The 19220-nt window shown below is 39.2% G+C and overlaps 1 protein-coding gene across 1 annotated transcript in view; it reads left to right on the forward strand.

Moving 5' to 3' along the window:
* The window catches only part of ADCY8 (adenylate cyclase 8), a 129972-nt gene that overhangs the window by 91496 nt on the left and 19256 nt on the right, over nucleotides 1-19220 (forward strand). Inside the window, exons 9-13 of the mRNA XM_067292270.1 lie at nucleotides 3562-3662; nucleotides 10849-11050; nucleotides 14569-14658; nucleotides 16395-16567; nucleotides 17803-17884. Of these exons, the coding sequence (XP_067148371.1) occupies nucleotides 3562-3662; nucleotides 10849-11050; nucleotides 14569-14658; nucleotides 16395-16567; nucleotides 17803-17884 (648 nt within the window). The remainder of the gene's footprint in view (nucleotides 1-3561; nucleotides 3663-10848; nucleotides 11051-14568; nucleotides 14659-16394; nucleotides 16568-17802; nucleotides 17885-19220) is intronic.

The following is a 19220-nucleotide window of genomic DNA, read 5'->3' on the forward strand; positions in this document are numbered from 1 at the left end:
TTCCAAAGGTACTGTAAAAATACCCAGAGAGTTTACATACATATAATAGCTCGTAAAGAAAATCTGATACCACTTTAGATGATTTCTAATAAATAAAATGTATCATTATGATGTTCTACTTTAGTAGTAGTGACTTGGAAATATCAGTACCATGTGCTTTCATAGAGGATAAAGCAGGATAGTAGGACAGGGAATTTTTCATTCTGGAAGAGCTTTTATTAAGGAAAGCTTCCAGTCTAAAGATTTGTATAAAGGCATTCTAAGCCTTCCTATTTTTATTGGGATCCCTAATCTGACTGGGTTTAGAGGTGAAGTGTCTGCATCTTTTCTGTGAGGTGAGCACACTGAAAATATCAAAAAGAGCTTTGAATTTCTCACTACAGGTTGTCTTAAGTCAAAAATTACACCTGGATCTTTAAGTTCCTCTTTTTCAGAAGTTCTGAAGAGTGAAACTGATTGAAATTAAGTTACTAGGAAACAAATCTTCCCCTTCCTACATATTGTATCCTTGCAGAGATGGCCTCTCCTCTTTCCTTCAACACAGAAACTGCCAGTAGCTTCCCAAGTTGCAAAAAGGTTGGCAAACTCTAGGCCCATTCAGTATCTTCTTTTCTGTCACCGGGGAACTGGGTCTGTACATCTACTCTACGCTCTCCTCAAGAGTTCCTCCATCTTTACTCCTGCCTTGGACTTCCTAACATGTCTTCTTCTGGTCCTGCCCTGCTCTTCAGCTTTTCCCACTGCGTGAGCACCATTGCTCTGGAGAAAAAAAACTCATCTCCTCTTCCATCCAGTAGGTCCTACCAGAGTCAAAGTGCACCAGTGAGGCTAAAGCTGACAGCCTTCATCCCTGTCCCCAACCACTGTCTCTAGGTGAACGTGTAAGGTGTGAATTAATCTGGTCCACCCCTCCTCATAGTACTCTAAGCGAAGGGTTATTCTTATGTAGGAAATAAGGGAGAGAGCTGCCCCAGAACGTTCTGAAGATGTGTGAAATATGACCTCTACGCATTAAAGACTCTCTGCTACAGTAGTGCCTTGAATGCCGTGTCTTCTTCTGGCTCACTTTACGTAGCACTTCCTAAGCCTGCTGGATGTCCAATACTCCTCTTCCAAGGAGCCATGGGAGAAGAGAGGAGAGGCGGGGAATGACCAGCATGACTTGGCACGAGCAGCATTATGCCCTCTTGACTCAAGCTAACTCTAGGCTAGCTGGCTGTGCATGGATAAACCACAACAGCACGGCACCCAAGGGAAATGGTTCAACTCACTTGAGAAGCAGGGTGAGCCTCCGCTGCGCTCTCTGCTGCTGTGGATACCCTGCCATGGGCTGTGAGAAAGTCACACCAGCTCAGGTAGGTCTGTGGGACATTGCAGCTACTGCTCTGTTTGCAGAGTACATCACAGCATGATCCTTTCTACTGCTCCACTTAGCTCCACCTGGCTACGGGCCTCCCCATACTTGTGGAAGAGCCTTGAGGCTTAATCTATTCCTTAATGACTTGCAGGCACTTTAAAAATGGAAATGGATAGAGAAGTGCTACATCAGTGCTGGTGCTGCCTTAGAGACGCTAACAACAATTTCTCATTACAACATGTTACTGGTTAGACCACAGCATTTATCCTTTTGACATAACACTCAAAACAGGAGGCAATTCCATATTTGTGTTTCACTCAATTAATTTACTATAATTCCCCTAAGCAATAGTTGGGATTTCATGTTAAATTTTAAGAAACATACCTTTCTTTTCCCCTTTAGTTCTTTTTATGCCAAAGCCCAGAACCATATAACATAGGCAGGAAAAGCCACCTTTGACAATTCTGCTTGCCTAAGATATGAAACATTTAGAAAAAAAAAAGCCTTGCATGAAATATCACTAGATTTTTGAAAAGAAAAAAAAAAACACTGATATTTAGGAGGAGAAGCAGTTCATGTTTACGGAAAACAGTTGAGCTGAACTGAATGTGGCAGTTCTCATATATATAATCATTATGCCACTGCTGTTGATAACTCCAGGCTAATCTAGCTAAACTGAACTCACCTCACCTCACTTTAAAACTCTGCTTCCCTCCTGGCGTGGAAGGTAGGAGTCTGCCCCGGTAAGTGAGTTGATGATCAAGTAAAACTTTCTGTAGTTTGATTCACTTTTTTTTTTTTTTTTTTTTTTAAGCAGACTGATGCAGTGCTGTTCTCCTGTGCATGGCATCAGGTTCAATCCCTCTGTGCTTTCAGCAGCAAAATGAAATGGAGTTGCCTGTGAGCACCATCAAAAATCATGTCAAAGTCATACTGCTGCTGACAGTGAGCAGACACAGGGTGTCGTCATGGCAGAGGAAGGTCTAAGCAGAGGAAGGCCAGCAAAGAAACACCTCCTTTATTCACAGCTAATGGGAGCAGGGAAGAGAAAATCTCTTTTCATTTCAGGAGCTAGAGTCTGCTTATAGCCAAGATGAAACCCCTACTGAGGGTGCACATAGTGAGTACAGTGTAAGTCTCTGTAGGATATTCCTTCAAGAGCCGTTTAGCTGTAAGATGCAGGAGGTCAGGGCTGAACTCTCTCAATACATGTTCACGATACAGTTCTTACTCAGTTTCCATTTTTCTCAGTTATAATTCTCTCTGGACCTTTACAACTGCAGTTTCCCTTATTCACAATTTCCTTGAGAAAGATGCTGATATCTGATGGCTGTTTGACTCTGATTTCCTTTGTTGTTCTGTATATGTAACTCTTAGCTCCCTCCAAAACTGCAAAAGATCAAATACAATGCAGAAGAGACTGCAGAGGAAAAATGACTGGGGCAGACACCTGTGGGTTTTTTTATTAGGTAAAGAAAATTCAGTGGCATCACTATAGGATAAAGAGGTTTCCAAAAATAAGTCTATGGACGAACCTTCATCTTCTGTAAATAATTGGAGTTGAACCGAATCAGCAGTGATTTATACCAGCTGAGGATTTGGGCAATGTTTCCACTTTAACTGATCCACCTTTATTGGACGCATCCAAGTTACTCCATTCCTGAAGTAACTCTCACAGAAAAGGTTAGGTTGCAGCAGCTGAGGGAATGTCCCCAACTGGATGTTTTTTAGGGAAGTAAAATTAAAAAAGAAAACGGAATGGCCACAGTCTGGCAAGCAAGGAGACACCTCTGCAATGTCAGGCATGCAGGTAGCCACTGCTGACTTCAGTGTTTGTCTTCAGGTGAGGAAACATATGGTTCCTAAGGTTAAGCTATTAAATATTTAATGCTCTGCTCAGCAGGATGAGCCTCTAGTATCTACCAGTTCTTTTTAATGCCAATACTTTGGGAAAAAAAAAAAGCAAGTAAAACAACTTTGTATTACAAATCAAAATTATATAGTTTTGCTTATTTGGATGAAGTATTCTACCAGTTTATTTATGAATTGTTTGTTGTGTTTCATTTTTAAAAACAACCTCATATTTATTAATCTCTTTCTGCTAATTTCCCCAAAGTCTCCTAAATGTATCAATCTTTATGAAACCACTGCACGGGTTAAGAGCTGATTTCCTTTTTCTTTTTTTTCTTTTTTTTTTGTTGCAGTATTCTCAAATGCGGGATGAGGTATTCAAATCAAACTTGGTGTGCGCATTTATTGTTCTTGTATTTATCACCGCTATCCAAAGCTTACTGCCTTCTTCCAGGTAAATACAGAAGGGTATTGCTATAAGTCTGAAGGCACTCTTGGGGAACCAGTGGGATAACATTTCTAGGGTTGCTGCGAAATGAGCCAAGAAAATCTACTTGTCCCCCAAAGTGTCTGGAAATATTTGTGCACCTTTTCTTTTCCTTGTTATCTGCTTTTGTGTCACATTATCTGCAGCTTCACACTTACACGTGAGAGACAGCAGCATCTATTGACATTATACTGTTATGTTTTTAAGCAGAACCCCCACTGAGATATGTGGGAACTTTGGCTTGCAAAAGTATGACATGGTATGGCTTGCTGCTTCCAGTGTTGAAGTAAAACATGATCCAGGCTTATTACAGTGTTTCTTTGTGAAGAGACTGGTAATCGCATTGTGAATCAGTGATTTGTTTTGTTTTTGTTTCTTACGAGCTACATAAGTAAATTGTATTGTTGTGCTTAGTTTCTAATGATAGGTATCACCTACCCAGGGGAAGCAATCTTGTGCCATTAAGCACAAGGAAACAGGTGATCCCAACTCTGCTGTGTCACAAATGACAACTTTCTTCCGAGGTGAAAACACTGCTGTGACCTCAGTGTCCACCTTGTATAACGCAACAAACCCATCAATTGGCATTTCTGTCTACTGCTTAATGTTGAGAACAGGAGGAGCATGTATGAGGAACATGGCCAATTTTCTAGCTTCATGGTGTACCCAGCAGAACATCAACTACTGCTGACAATGCCCATGGTCCTATTGACCTTTGGCGGGGCAAGTGCTACAGTAGAAATGCACAGACACACAAAATTCTCAGGTGGCTTCTACTGCTCTGATGAACTTTAGCTTATTTCTGCCTGTAGAATAATCTCGAAAATACAGTACTTGTGTAAGAAATAAGAAGCCTATTATGTTATAGTAATGCAGCAATATTTCTTGGATCATCCCTGGAGGACCTGGTTCACCACACTTATGTCTCAGAATACCAAAATGCTGAATGGGTGCAGGCAGGGGACTGCACACTGGAACAGTGGTGTCCAGTGTATTTTGCAGTTGTGCTTACCTGTGAATGCACCCAGACTAATACTTGCATTCTGCTGTTCCTTATGTGCTATATTTCTCTAATATTAGGAAATCAGTTTGCTTTTCTAAAGTCCTTCTCTATATACACATTCAAAATACTTAACTTTTGGTAGCTGTTATTTTTATTTTTTTCCTCTGTGTGTACAACAAGATTTATGGATCTTATTAATGGATTTTTTTTTCCAAGAAGATTTTTGCTGCTATATCAGTCACTGCTATACCAGCAACAAAACATGACATTTTTTCTATCTGTATGGATTCATCTCTGTTAATTCTCATGAGAGCATCTAGGGCCATTGGAATGAGGAGGAAAGAAGCCGCATAGTCACCTTGCCTGCAACCATCTCACCTTCTGGTTTCCCACATTACACAGCAGTCTTGTGTTTCTTATTCCCTGCACCTCACAAGTTCTTTGTCGACCTTATTGTCACTGAATGTTAAAGAGGCTGTAAATATAAACAGGTTCAAAGAAAGATTAGATAGATTCTTACAGGAATCAGCAGAGGGTTTTTTTTAAAAACAAAATAATGCAACCTTGGCCTCAGGAATGCCCTTTAAGGTTGATTGCTGGAAGCTGGAAAGAAATGTAGGAAAGAGCATTTACCATTGTCTCTTTTGAGAGAAAAAATTTAGAGCCAGATGGGGGCTTTATGGCAATTCTTATATTCCTCCAGGAGCTGACAATCACTGTCAGAGTTAAGGCAGGCAAATGTTGGCCTTCATTTTTCAAGTTTTGATACTCTGCTTCAAAACTGTTCTTGGTCTTTATAAAGCTTGACTGTTAAATGAGCAGGGTCAGCAGCTAAGCAACCCTAAAATAATAGATGTGGATGTTTGAGTAAGAAGAAGGTTTAAACATTTTGAATGAGGAAATAACCTGGTACTTCAGTTTTCCTAAGTTCCAATTGAGAAAATAAGTCAAGGTATGAGCACATGAACAAGGTATCACAAAGCTAGGCAAGATTTGAATTCGGAGAATCTTATACACTTTAAGGTAACTGCATGCTCATATGCTTATACCTCTAGAAGATACCAGTGAGGTAAACTTCTTTGCAGTGCCACAAGGGAAGAGAGCATGGACATCACTTCCATGGAATATCTAACAAACTGTAAAATTCTCACACTTCATGGTAAACATACTCATTTCCTAAGGACACCTTAAAGTGTCTTTCAATGAATGCTTCAGTGCTTTGTTGAACGGGATGGAATTATGCATTTGCTTAAGTATATATTTGAATATTTTGCTGAGCGAGTCTTCTGGGAATTTCTGGAAACACAGTGGAAGGAAATATTATTTAAATGATCATAAAAAATATTTTATTGAGGATCTTCAGGGATCTTCTCAGACAGGTTGCTTTAGTCTGTTTGTTAAAGAAGGCAGTCATCTTTCCAGTATGTATGGGAGTTTCTGAATTTTATCTCAGTTTATATCTGTCTCCTGCAGGATAAATATTTGATCCATTCATATTCTTCCTTGACAGGGAAAGTTCATCACTGAATTTAAGAATCTTTTCAGTAGTTTTCATTCTTTGAAATATTGAGTTGGAGAAATTACTTTGTGACATAAATTAATGTCATATTTCTGCTGTAATTATCCTTTACGAAGCCATTAAGTTATACTGCCAGCATTGTAGTGATTCATCTTCTCCATCTGAGATGTCTGGAAGTCTGATTAATCTCTTGCTATAAACCTTCTATATGGTCACATGGGCCAATAGATCATACTAGAGTGGACTTCTGTGCTAATCTTATACATGACAGTTTTTCACTGGGTTGTTCTTGTGAGTAGAGAAAAAAAGGTTTCAAAATTATTGTTCATTTAAACAATTGCAACTTTTTTTCATAAAGTTCTTCTGGCTCCATGACCCTTGCTTTGCATTTGTACACCGGGAAGAGAGAAGGCAAAAGCTGCATTTTAAATCATACTTGAGTTTGAGAGTAAGGGAACCCCTGGAAAGAAAAAACATGTGGTCTTGAATCTCTTCTTGAGTGAAGAGAGGATCAAATCCAGATGTCCCACTTTTGAGACAGTTTCTTGGACAGAAGAGAGTATTGTGTTTGATTGTTCCCACTCCTCTAACCTTGGCTGTGTCTTCTGCTGTACTTGATGCCATTGGCATGCTGCGAGCATAATAGCGCTGACGATTGGATTGATCCTCAAGGAGGCCTTAGGTGTATGGAGTCCTATTTTTTTAATTATCTCAGGCAGTCTTAGCTGAGAGACAAACGCAGTAATGTTCAGTTCAGCTGCAATGGAAGAGTTTTATTACTTATATATCTATTATCAGCAGATACATGGCCATGGTTTCTCAGGCACCTAATCAGGTTAGGCTGAATTTCAGATTAATATCCTAGACTTAGATCTTGAGATGTTTTCCATGTAACAGCTTAATACAGCAGTATTGGATCTTATGCCTGGAGTTTGGCAGTCCAAAATAAGAACCCATGTTTAGCGTCCTCAGGTCTGACCTCTTGAGGCTTGACCCAAACCTTTTGAAAGTCTTATTTTGGCATCATTTAGAGCTGGGTCAGACTAGGTCTGCAGAACTGTTAGGCTACACCAGCATATATAGACTGTCCATATATATCTGAGAGACAGACAGAACTATCAATTCCAAAGAGGATTTCAGTCATTGGGCTTTGGAAAGGAGGAAGGCTATTGCAGAATACTGCTGTAGTGTACAAGACTGAAGAAATTCATCTCCCGTAACTTAGCTGTCAATGTTCCTAGGGTTCCTGGGTTCAAAGCAGAGCCAGCGGAGAGCTGGTCAATGCAATCAGTGGATCTCAAGGTGCCATTCACCTAAATAAATGTAGGTCACAGCTCTGCAGTGAGATGACTTGTGCCATTACTTGTACTCCAGCTCTCTTGACTAGCTCTCTTGACTAGTTCTCCATGATAATATTGTATAGCATGTCCCTGGCTTTATTGACTCTTTTTCTATTGCCAGTCTATTTACTGTCTATCGACTTTATTGCTCTCTAGTAACTATGTTTATTTCTTAGCAACTTTTTCACCTGATATTCTGCTTTCAGTAGAGACTGTTCTACTTCTCATCAATGAGGAAAAAAAACAGGACTATTTAATGTCCTATCTGCTCCATGAAGAAAGGGCTTCTGTCTCCAAGACTATCCATTTCACACCTAACTCCTTTTCCCCAGATCCTGGTCATCAATGTATCCTGAGTGTATCTATGAACATACTTTGTTCTTCTAAAAAGCATCAGGGGCTGTCTGTGTATTTTCAGACAGAGGCTGCTGTCAAGGCATGATTGCATAGTGTCTCTATTTGGTAACATCATCAGAATACTGTCAAAGCTAATACCACCACACAGAAGCTGTCAAGGGAAGTTAATATGTAATTCATCTTAATTCAGTACATTTGATCACAGAATTTCCATTTTAATATCTTTTGTATTTTATTTCAAAATTTTTTCTGACATAATTTTCAACTACAAAAAGCCATCATTTTATGCATGTAATTCTTATATATAGCAGTTCAGACATGTTCCACAAGAAAAACTCTGTTAACTACAGCCTCCTGGTTTATTTATTATCTCTTGAGCCCATTTTCTTCTCTGGAATGCTGCTCTCCAAGTCTCATTAATTATGAGACTCTGAGAGTATTTAGGAGCTGTACTTACAAGTGATACCTGCATTACTGTAAATTATTCTGTGAGGCTTCCAGTCCATTTTCAGAATGTTATACATTGATTATACTTCTATGCTACCTAGATTCATTTTAGTAGGTAATAGATGAAAAAGTTTAAAGTAAATTGTGTTAATTTATCCTCATACTTAAGAAAAATCTTTCTCCCACAACTTTGTCTGACTGGTCAGAAAGCAATTAACATTTAAACAGATATCGTGTTTAAAACACCATCAGATTTAATGTATCTATCATCATAGCTGAATTAGGGCATTAAAAATCAGAATACTTTTGTAAAAGAAAATGAGGTTTAAAACCAAGCAGGTTTAGATATTATACAGGAGTAATGTTCTGCACTTAGATATCCTTTACTTTTGGCATCTGTATCTCATGTGTTATTTGTGCCTTTTTCCAACCTCAGCAGCTTACCTGTGATCAACATTTCCCTCACATACACACTCAAACTTATGTCTATTTTTCCTGCAAAACATATTTTCTCTTGAATTTAAACTTTTGATTTATTCTGGTTTTAGCATATTCCCTAAAAACACCATTACTGCGAGGAAGATGTATCCACAGTTCTCACATAAGCTGCTTACTGCATCTTTGATGTCTCCTTTGTGCAAATATTTTGGACTCTAGCTATCAGCTGTAAACATGGCCAGAGCTGAGAGCTGAGAAATGTCGGATCTTAGGCAGACATATTCTGAACCTTTTCCTGCTATCTCCATAAATCCTCTCTTATCATTATCACAGTCTGGCTCCCTCTTTTCATTGGACCCTGTAAATACTGGTTTATGGTGACTCTTTCTAGAGTGAAAGCTTTGTTATTCATAGGCTCAAAACACAGATCTGAATTCTGATCTGCTTGAGTTTAGAATTTGCTCTGCTTAGGCAAAATTTGAACAGCCTGAAATTGAGGAGAAATTTCAGTTAGGTTGCGATCTAGTACATTCAGATTCAGGCAGTGGATCTGGCTGACCTAAACCTACTGAAAAATGGGGAAATAAAAGCTACGGGGAGGCCTTCCCTTCTATTTCTACCCTAGACCCTTAAATTTGACTTTCAGTAGGGCCCAAGCATACAAATAGCACTGGATTCTACCCAAAGAGAAGAGGGATAGGAGAACTGTAGCAAAATCTGCAACTTTATGTCTTCAGTAAGACAAAACATATATTTACAGCAGGCTTAATGAGCAGAGTACATCTCACCTACATTCAGCCACTCGGAAGTGCAGAAGTCTCCCTGGATTGCCTGGATCTCCTCTTCCAAAGATTTTATTCTGTGAGACATCATGATTAAATCTCTGTAGTGTACTAGCATGTGCAGAACTAGGTTGCTAGAAATTTTAATTACTTAACTCCACGTTTCAATTTTAATCATCCTCTGTATTGCAAAAAAGGCAAGAGGAAGCAGAGTGAAGAGGGGGCTGGTTTGTAGAGGCAACAGTGGAGTTACTTTTCATTTGCACGGGTTTAGCCAAAATAAAAAGCTGTGGGAAAAGAGATACAGAAGGACAATGACTGGCACAAATGGGACAAATGCTTGATTTGTGAGGTGCTGAGTGCTTTGTTCTCAGATGAGTAAAACAATTTGCCACATTTCTCAAGCATGTCAGATGAAAAGAATCAAACTTAAAAAAAGATAATGAAAGTTGAACTGGAAGAAATTATGTTTTTAATGGTTTATTCAAGGGAATTGAATCCTTTTTTCAGTGGATATACTTAATAACACTTGATTAAGGATCACATTAGCAAGAAGAAAATTGAGAGGGTATGCCAAATGACATGGTTTACTTAAACATGTTTGGATCATAGAGCACATTTTCATCCGCTCTATATTTCGAAGGGCTTCTGTGAAAACAGTAGATCAATTCTTTTGCTTTTTTTTAAAGAAACTGATGAAATTCTTAGCTGCTGTGGACTCAATATTAACTTAAATTGGGAAATATTACCTTTCTGTAATTATTATATCCTGATTTATGCCAGAAATCAGGCTGGATTATTGTACTGGCCATTTCTTGCTTTAAAGTCTATGACCCTCAGTACAGCAGGAGTTTAAGACACTTGCATTGTGCTGTACATAAAATAACACTCTCCTAAACTGCCCCTAGACAAACAAGCTCTTACAAAGTGGCATCAGATCCTACAAGGTGAATAGATTAGCTCTGAAAACAACATAAAGGAGAACTGAGCCCTGAAAAAAGGGACATTCCTACTGCTCAGAGGCACTGGCAGTGATTTTACTGGCATGTTTCTTCAACAGCAGTTTCTCAGCAAGAAACCATGTGAAGCAATGGCCAAATCTATGGAACATGAACAGTTGCTTGCTTTCTCTGTGTTTCTTCCTCGAGTAATTGTTTCAGATTTATGACAACTGATTTTTTCCTAGTCTTAACTGTTTTTCCATTTATTTTTATTAGCAGTGGTATTGCTTTAATATTTAATGCTGGGTTCTCTTTTTTCTTCCCAGGGTGATACCAATGGTCATTCAGTTTTCTATACTGATTATGCTGCACTCCGCTCTTGTGCTAATCACCACAGCAGAGGATTACAAATGTTTACCCTTAATGCTCCGGAAAACTTGCTGCTGGATTAACGAGACCTATTTGGCCAGGAATGTCATTATATTTGCATCCATTCTGATTAATTTTCTGGGAGCCATCATAAATATTGTAAGCTTCATAGGGAACCAGGGAATATTATACAGGAAAAGATGATTTATGAATTATTAAGCTTGCTACAGGACTTGCTAACTAATGTGTTTATAAACCAGATATGATTTAAATATAAAAGGCAGAGCACTACAACTTCAGGAAATTCAATCTGTTGCTTAAATTATGTATCACTGAAATATCTAATTGTTTATTTCTCATAAGGATCATCTATTTTTAAAACCCTTCTGCTACTTTCTGTTCAATATATCAACACTGCAGACCATTTGTAATTTTCTGATATACTACTATAATTTCTCCAGGACTGTTAATCCAAGTAATGCTCATAGATATTAAATTCCTCATCTTGCAGTTCTATCAATCAGGTAATTAAAAAATGAGAAGGGCCAATAAACCCAGAAAATACTTTCAAGGAAAGGAAGGAGCAGGTGAAGTTGATCCAGTAACCACAGCATGGGGGAAGTTAAGAAAACCTAAATTCTAATCATACCTTGCCACTTGCTCATTTAGTGGTTTTGACAAACCTCTTCAGCCTGGATTCACTTTAGCTGAAGGACCAAACTATGGGCATAATCACGCTAAGCTTTCTTTATAGTCAGTGCAGAATAACAGGCATCTTCAAAGATTTATTTTGCATGACAGCGATATACCCATAAAGAGATTTGCTTCTCTCCACTTCCCAAACATGGAGTTTAGTCTGACTGGTCTCCTAATTTACACATCTCTGCTAAGTGCCCAAAGTTAAGTGTGATAAATCTAGAGCAAAGATTATCAGTGTATCTATGAGGAAAGTCATGTACCAAGGTTTGCTTAGGAACTGTGCTTGGTTAAAAATACTGCTAGTTGAATACTGTGGGGCTGGCTATGTACAATGTGCCATCATAAAGGACTGGGGTCCTTACAAGGCGGGTATAACACTGATGTAAATGCGATAGAGCACTGATTATCTGAACACCTTCAGAAACATGAGAAAGCTTTTCATGAATTAGGCAGATAATCACATCAGAAAGCCTGGCAGTTGTTAAAGTCTGCACCAGGGAGAAGCTAAATATCCCACTGATGGATTAAAGATAACATTTACATCGCTCTTTCCTCTCCTAGAGCACCTCTGGAGTAAGGATCTAGCAGGTTTTTTCAGCTGAACTTTATTCTTTGTAAATATTTAGTTCCTTCTAGGTGAGGCCAATAAAGCATTTATTGATAATAATAACAATAGCAGCACAACAGCACCAATAATTGTCCTGTAATAATAATTATTTTGATTATTATATTATCGTAGCAAGTATGCTGAAGTCTGACACTTCAAGGGTTAGCATCCTCTTTTGCTAACAGATATTAGATTATAGTTTGTTGTATTGCTGCCATTCTTCTGTGATTGAATACAGGCTGTCAGTATGCTAGGATAAAGCATCTGTCTTGGTTTTCTTGTGATACCGTGTGGTCACTGATAGGAGAGTCAGTTGGAGAAGGAAGAATGTAATTACTGATTCCTACACTTGTGATTCCTACACTTACAGGGGAACTACAAGTATGGTAAAATGACAGGAAGTTCAATAGGGCTGAAAACTTGCTAAAGACAAGGACAGTGATATTCTATAGATTACTGAAGAATGTTATAGGATTTAGAGGCTTTTAAAGCATATTTGACAAATACCTGTCAGGAAAGAATTCAATATAATGCATCTTGTTCTTGGAACAAGATGACTTCTAGAGGTCCATCCATACCCAATTTATTATGGGTATAATGATAATGAGATTTTATCTGTGGGTTGCTGTGGGTTGTTTTCTTTCTTTCTTTTTTTTTTAAGTCTGTGTCCACTGTAATTGCATGGGATCATTAATCCAAAACCAGACAAAAGAAATACAGGCTTTTTACTATCATACCATTGGATTTCTATAAGGCAATAAACTGTTACATTTATTGTCATATATTTAGAATTATAATGATTTGAGTCACCAAGTCCTGCCTTCTACAGGAAATCACAGTACTCTCATAATCTCATTATTTCAAATGTCAAAATCCTGTCATAATAGTAGTTTGAATTTTAACTGCTTCCTGTACCCCACGAAAAAGCAATGACTTTCATGAAGCAGGTGCCCCAGCAGCCATCTGGGTTCTATCTAGGGGACTGTAGCACTCAGTAGAGACTTTCATGTGTTTAAGAAGAGGTAATGCAGCCCACCTTTGCAGCTATGTGCATCCACTGAGTTCAGATCGAAAGGGGGTAAAGACTCAGATTCTTTCCAACAGAGACCATAACATTTTGGTTTCACCAGAAGGGCAAATGAGTCATGTGGTTCTCCACATCAAGCACCTCCTTATCAGTATAAAAAGAGAAGAAAAGTTCTGATCCTGAAGGTCTTTCAAGCAGACACCCAGGATGGTTCTCACGGCGCTCTGCACTTCAGAGGGCGCAGAGGCATTCATGGCTGAATACCTCATAAACTTGCAGAACGTACAATTTACTATCAGTTGTCATGGAGGACCACACAAATAACCTAGAAAATGTTGCTGCATTGCAGAGATGTCCGAGTGGCTGAAAGAACAAACAAGAGAGTTCCAAGTTCAAAATTCATTAGAATTTAATTATAAGAAATTGGACCTCATTAAACAAACTCTCTAACTCTGTTGGAAAGAGAGACAGGAAAACTAGTTTGCGCATACCAGGCTGATTAAATGACCTTATATAAACATCCAGATTGGATTAATATATGTGACAGGAGACATCATCTGTTTAACTGTCCAAACATGAAATTGTTAACAATTTTTTTCCTGTGTTTTAAGATCATGATGCATTGCAACTCTAAACTGTCATTTTGTTTATTTTTAAGGCAGTTTGAAATACCACTAAAGTGGATGCAGGTCAAACCAGAGAAATGCATTTTCAGAGTCACTGCATCATGAGCCATTTTCATTCCTTTCTGTTCTAGACAACTCACCTTCAATTCTGGGGTCACGTTCTGCTTTCTCACAAGCAAATTCTGCGTGACACCATGTAGGATTTTGTCCTACACCTAGAAGGTTAACACTGTCCATAGACACACAGGGGAGGGGGGGAAACGCCTGCAAGCAAGTGTAAACATACAGTCTGATTTCATGCTCCCAATTTAGTCAGTTCTCTCTATAATTTATACAGAGGTATAAACATCTTCAGAGGGTGCTTCTTAAGAGTCCAGCTTCAGTCCCCTGAAACTCCTGGAGGAGCTCATCTTTCCCCTTTGGCAACAGGGAAGGTATAGGAGGGCTGAATGTTTGTACTGTGAATAGCTCTCCCTTTTCCACTTTGTCCCCAGTTTTCAGTGTTTTTACCTCTAAGATTGCCATCTTACCTTCATTCAGCTCTTGGCATTTCTCCTGAGACATCAAGGCTGGCGCCAGTTAGGGAGCTGGCGCTGGCTTTTATGACACAGAGAGCAGCAGGTCACCACGTTCCACCCCTTAGTCCCACCAGCCACATAAGCACCTAGTCACCAAAGTGCAGCATAGCCCTGATTTTGTTTTCTTTCTTTGTTCACAGCTATGGTGTGACTTTGACAAACTGCTACCACTGAAGAACCAGACGTTCAATTCATCTGCATCTTTTACAGACATCTGTTCCTATCCTGAGGTATTTATGAGGGTACTTTTGAATCTGAGGCACAGGTCCACAGAGTTTACATGGTATCTGCTGCCTGAAATCAGTGACCAATGTACTAATGGTGGAGTCAGGTGCCTCAAGAGTTCTGTGAATCTGAACCTTAGCATCTATCACATGCTGGTAGGAAAAGCAGAGAAGGGCTAAAAAAGGGAAATAATCCTATCGTCTCACAGGGCATTACAAGCCCTATGGTCTCATATAGCTTGCCCTGTGAGACCATATGAGCTCAAAGCTTCAGCCTTTGAACCTCACGCAGAACGTCTATGCATACTGAATTTTCCACTGTCCTTGTTCACCAAGTGTGCATGGAAATCCATAGACAGCATTCAGCAAACAGACGAAACGTGAGTAGACATGAGAGGCTGAGACATGACAAGTCCTGCATTTTAGTAAAAGTCAAGGAAAATTTTGTTTCTTCAATAGAATTCATTAGGGCAAATGGCAGCCCTCTGTGGTCACTGATGTTCTTTTCATCTATGAAATCAATGACACAAAAAGACATTGCTAAATGCTTGGCCAAACTAAGCCCTCCAGCTTTCTTTTTATTAACAGCAGAATCTCATTTGCTCTGATGTCTAGCTTTTGCTGTTTGCCTTATATATTTAAAAATAATTGCAAACACATCCAGCAACAATTCACTGTGCCTACTGTAACAAAACCCACTACTTAATTCATATGAAGCTATTGGAGGAAACTGATAGCTCTTACATAGCAAAAGAACAGCAGTGATTCTGCTGTAGTGATTTGGTAGTGACTTCAAGCAAAGAGAATCCTCTCTATGGTGAGCAAGCAGGTCAGCAAAATCACTGGGTTGGTCATGTGCAGCTAAAACAAGTATGTTGCTTTGGAAGTCATATGGCAGTGTCATGATGTTGCCACCAGTATGCAGCAAAATTAAAGAGTTGCACACATTCCTACAGAGAACTGTGCTGAAGAAAAAGCGTACTTAAAATAATGAACTCTGCAGTTCTCTCCTAAAGCTATATTATAGGAGTTAATTTAAGCTACATTTGGACTCTGGGTGCTGGCATTGCTGTTTCAAATCTGAACAGCTCATGGCCGTGACTGTCCCTTTATATCCAGTACCAACTGCATGGATTGCATTTGACAAATGACTAATCACTGAGAAAAATGAGACAATGAAGAGATTAGAAATTGAGATATGAATGAAACTTCCAGGCATCACATTTTAAGAGAACAGTGAAACTGAGCTGAACCTGTAACATTAAAAATAAATAAATAAATAAATAAATGTGCCTTTATCCTCTGTTCAGATAGCATGGGAAAGGGATAAAGCAGAAATATGATTCCCTCATCCTGATTTATGTGGCTTTTGTGGAAGTTCAGAATCCAAAGGAATAGAAACGATTTTCACTCAGTTGACTTTTTGCTAGGATACTGCCACCTGCAGCATCTGCCCCTTTTCCTCTTTTCACTACACAGGATGCCTTTTCCCTTTCTTTGAGTACTACAAAAATGCAATGATGGCCCAAAAGAGGATTTCTATTCTATCGAGTTCTTCCCCTGTAGGACAGAGAAGCCCTGAATTTCCAAAGTAACCTGGACCCTAACAAGACCTAGCTGAGCACCAAAACCCAGAGTAAAAATTTTAATACTTTTGATCATTTGATCATTTGTGTAGATATTTGTGGGGTGAGTATGTAGTCACTGATCACTGAAAGTGACCACTGATGTTTTCTCTTCAGTATTTCGTCTTCACTGGTGTGCTGGCAATGGTGACTTGTGCAGTCTTTCTTCGTCTCAACTCTGTCCTGAAGCTGGCAGTACTTCTCATCATGATTGCAATCTATTCTCTGCTGACTGAGACTATTTATGCTTCCCTTTTTCTGCAATATGACAACTTTAACCACAATGGAGAGTAAGTGTTAGCAGACTCCTTTAGGAAAAAAAGATGTCTTGTCAAGAGTGTACGCATACTGGATAGCACCATAGTCAAGAATTGATTGTTGGTTGCAAGAGGCAATGACTACTCCTACAAGATTTATGATGCGATTCTTTTTCAGGCCTTCTAATTAAAATACTCATTTTATGAGGCCAATTAAATATTGAGCAGGGATTATCTCTTATGTCTCCCATAGCCCATCCATGTTGCTAAAAAGCAGGTGTTTGGTTATTTCCTGTGATAGGGTCAAGAGTTCTATGCTGGAGCCGAGGTATCTTCTCCACAAGGGCCATGTCTAAGGTATTACTGCATAAACAAACTGTGCTTAGAAATGCTACTGATCATTTCCAAATGTGGAAGGTTTTTGAAAGAAAGTGAAAACCAGCATGTGAAGCTCTGTGGGAATAAGCTAGACCATACAATGGGTCAAACACACAAATGAAAGAGACTCAGGAGAACCAAATATAATGGTGTTCAGAAATTAAGAGAGAAAGGGAAGGAGCTAGAAGCAGGTGTAACAGGGAAGAAGGAAGGCAAGTTGTCACTGTGGTCAGTTCCAGGTCAGGAAAAGAAAGAGGAGGGGAAAAGAAGGCTAAACACAGCTGTTAAACAGCTCCATTCTGTGCCAAAGAGGCACAGAAAGATAAAAAAGCATGGATTTGCAGCGCAAGTTGTTCTCACAACAGCCCCATCTTTACACATAGTATGGCTCTGCACACATATCTTTTCTTGCTAGCTCCCTACAGCAGCAAGGTACTGACTTAAATGTTAAATGACTTGGGATGCAATTTCTGTTTCTAACACTAGTTATACTAGAGTTTAATGATATGACATCTGGGCAAAGCCCAGAAAATATGATACATGGCAAGAAGGAAACAATACAATGGCCAAGTACAGTAAGTGAAGGTAGCAATCATTATCACTGTCTAAATTTTTTCACTAATCAAACATGGCAAAGAAAGATTCTCCCTTGTGTAAAAATCTTAGAGAATTCAAAATAGTTCCTATTCTACATGGCGAGGAAACTCTACAGTGACTTTTATCAGGGAAGAGGAAGAGCCGTGAAGTTACATTTTCAAATACACAGGGGTTTTGTAGTGAACAACAAAAAGCACCAGGGTTACAAAGTGAATCTCCTTCATGATCACAACACTGACAAATCAATAACTGTATTTTACTTTGGATGTGTGTTTTTTTTTTTTTTTTTCCAGCACAGACTTCCTGGGTACAAAGGAAGCATCTTTACTACTGATGGCAATGTTCCTTTTAGCCGTATTTTATCATGGTCAACAGGTAACGCAAACATTTACTTTAACCATTCCCTATGCAACTTGCAATGACAGGATGTGACAATAATTACTTTCAAAATACCAGCTGCCTTTTTATCCACTTGAGCATATGACCTTTAACAATTTAATAACCCATGCGCAGAATCTGATTAAAGAATGCCCATGTCTAACGCTACCTAGCAGTTCTTAAACAACGGGTGCAATATTATATTCAGCAGTAGGCAAGTTATATTGCAGTTGTTAATAGAAGTAGAAGGAGCAAATGGGACCTCATATGTCCTAAGTACTTGTATAATTCTAGTGGCATCTGACTGCTTCAGTGCCCTTGGGAAGTCAGAAAACCAAAATGATGAAAGGGAATCACAAGTCAGAAAATAATAAAACTCCCTTGAATCGACTTAATATGTTTGTAGGTGAAAAACACCAGATTTGAGGAAATGAAATGGTTCTAGTGGTCTGAACACCAACACTAACTCCTCTGGGGAATGGACCATTTGCAGGAAACATTTCACCTGGGTCTGGATTCACCTGGATCATAAAAAGGGGTTAGGTTTCTAAAAGCTTTAGGACTCACATCCTTGAGGAGGAATACATAACCCTGGTTTTTCAGGAATCCAGATATAGTGCATAGGTAGAGCGAAATATCCCAAAATAAAATTTAGAACACCCAATGTGTTGAGAAGAAGTCATCTAAAGTCAGCGTGTTTTCTCCTCACTGTTTCCAGTTGGCAACCCCTAGGCAGCTGCACGTCGAACATTAGATGGTTTCTGTTCACACGGAGGCAAGCAGGACCACTTGCACTAACGGAAGTAGCAGCCACAATTGCCTTTACACACAGTCCTGCATGTTCAACTTGCTTAATGATGCTCCCTTCATTAGGATTAATACCAGCATTTCTGTATCCTAATTTGTGGAAATTCTAAGAAATTGTTAACACAAACAAAGATGCAACTCTAAGGGCTTGGGAATCCTTTAAAGTGAAAGCAGGCAATTAGAGAGAAGACACTGAAGGCATTTAGATAGCTGCAGGGTTAGGCAGAATCCAAGCAAAGCTCTTCAGGATCACAGTTCTAGATGTAAATATCTGTATTTCACATAAGTCTGACCTGGGGCGCTTGAGCTTCTTCTCCTGCACTGAGGCTCTTGGCACAGCACAGCCTTCTGCTCTCCTGTTAAGCCTCCTTGTCCTGTCAAACGGGGTGACTGCATCCAAACTGTCCTCTGGAAACGGTCCCTGACCTGTGCTGACCCCTGCATGTTCTCCCAGATAACTCCCAGGTACAGACCAGAAGCGTCCATATTTCCCGGCACATTTCCTGGCACTGTTTAATTTCCTGTT

The sequence above is a fragment of the Apteryx mantelli genome, chromosome 2 (genome assembly GCF_036417845.1).
Source record: "Apteryx mantelli isolate bAptMan1 chromosome 2, bAptMan1.hap1, whole genome shotgun sequence".
Taxonomy (NCBI): domain Eukaryota; kingdom Metazoa; phylum Chordata; class Aves; order Apterygiformes; family Apterygidae; genus Apteryx; species Apteryx mantelli.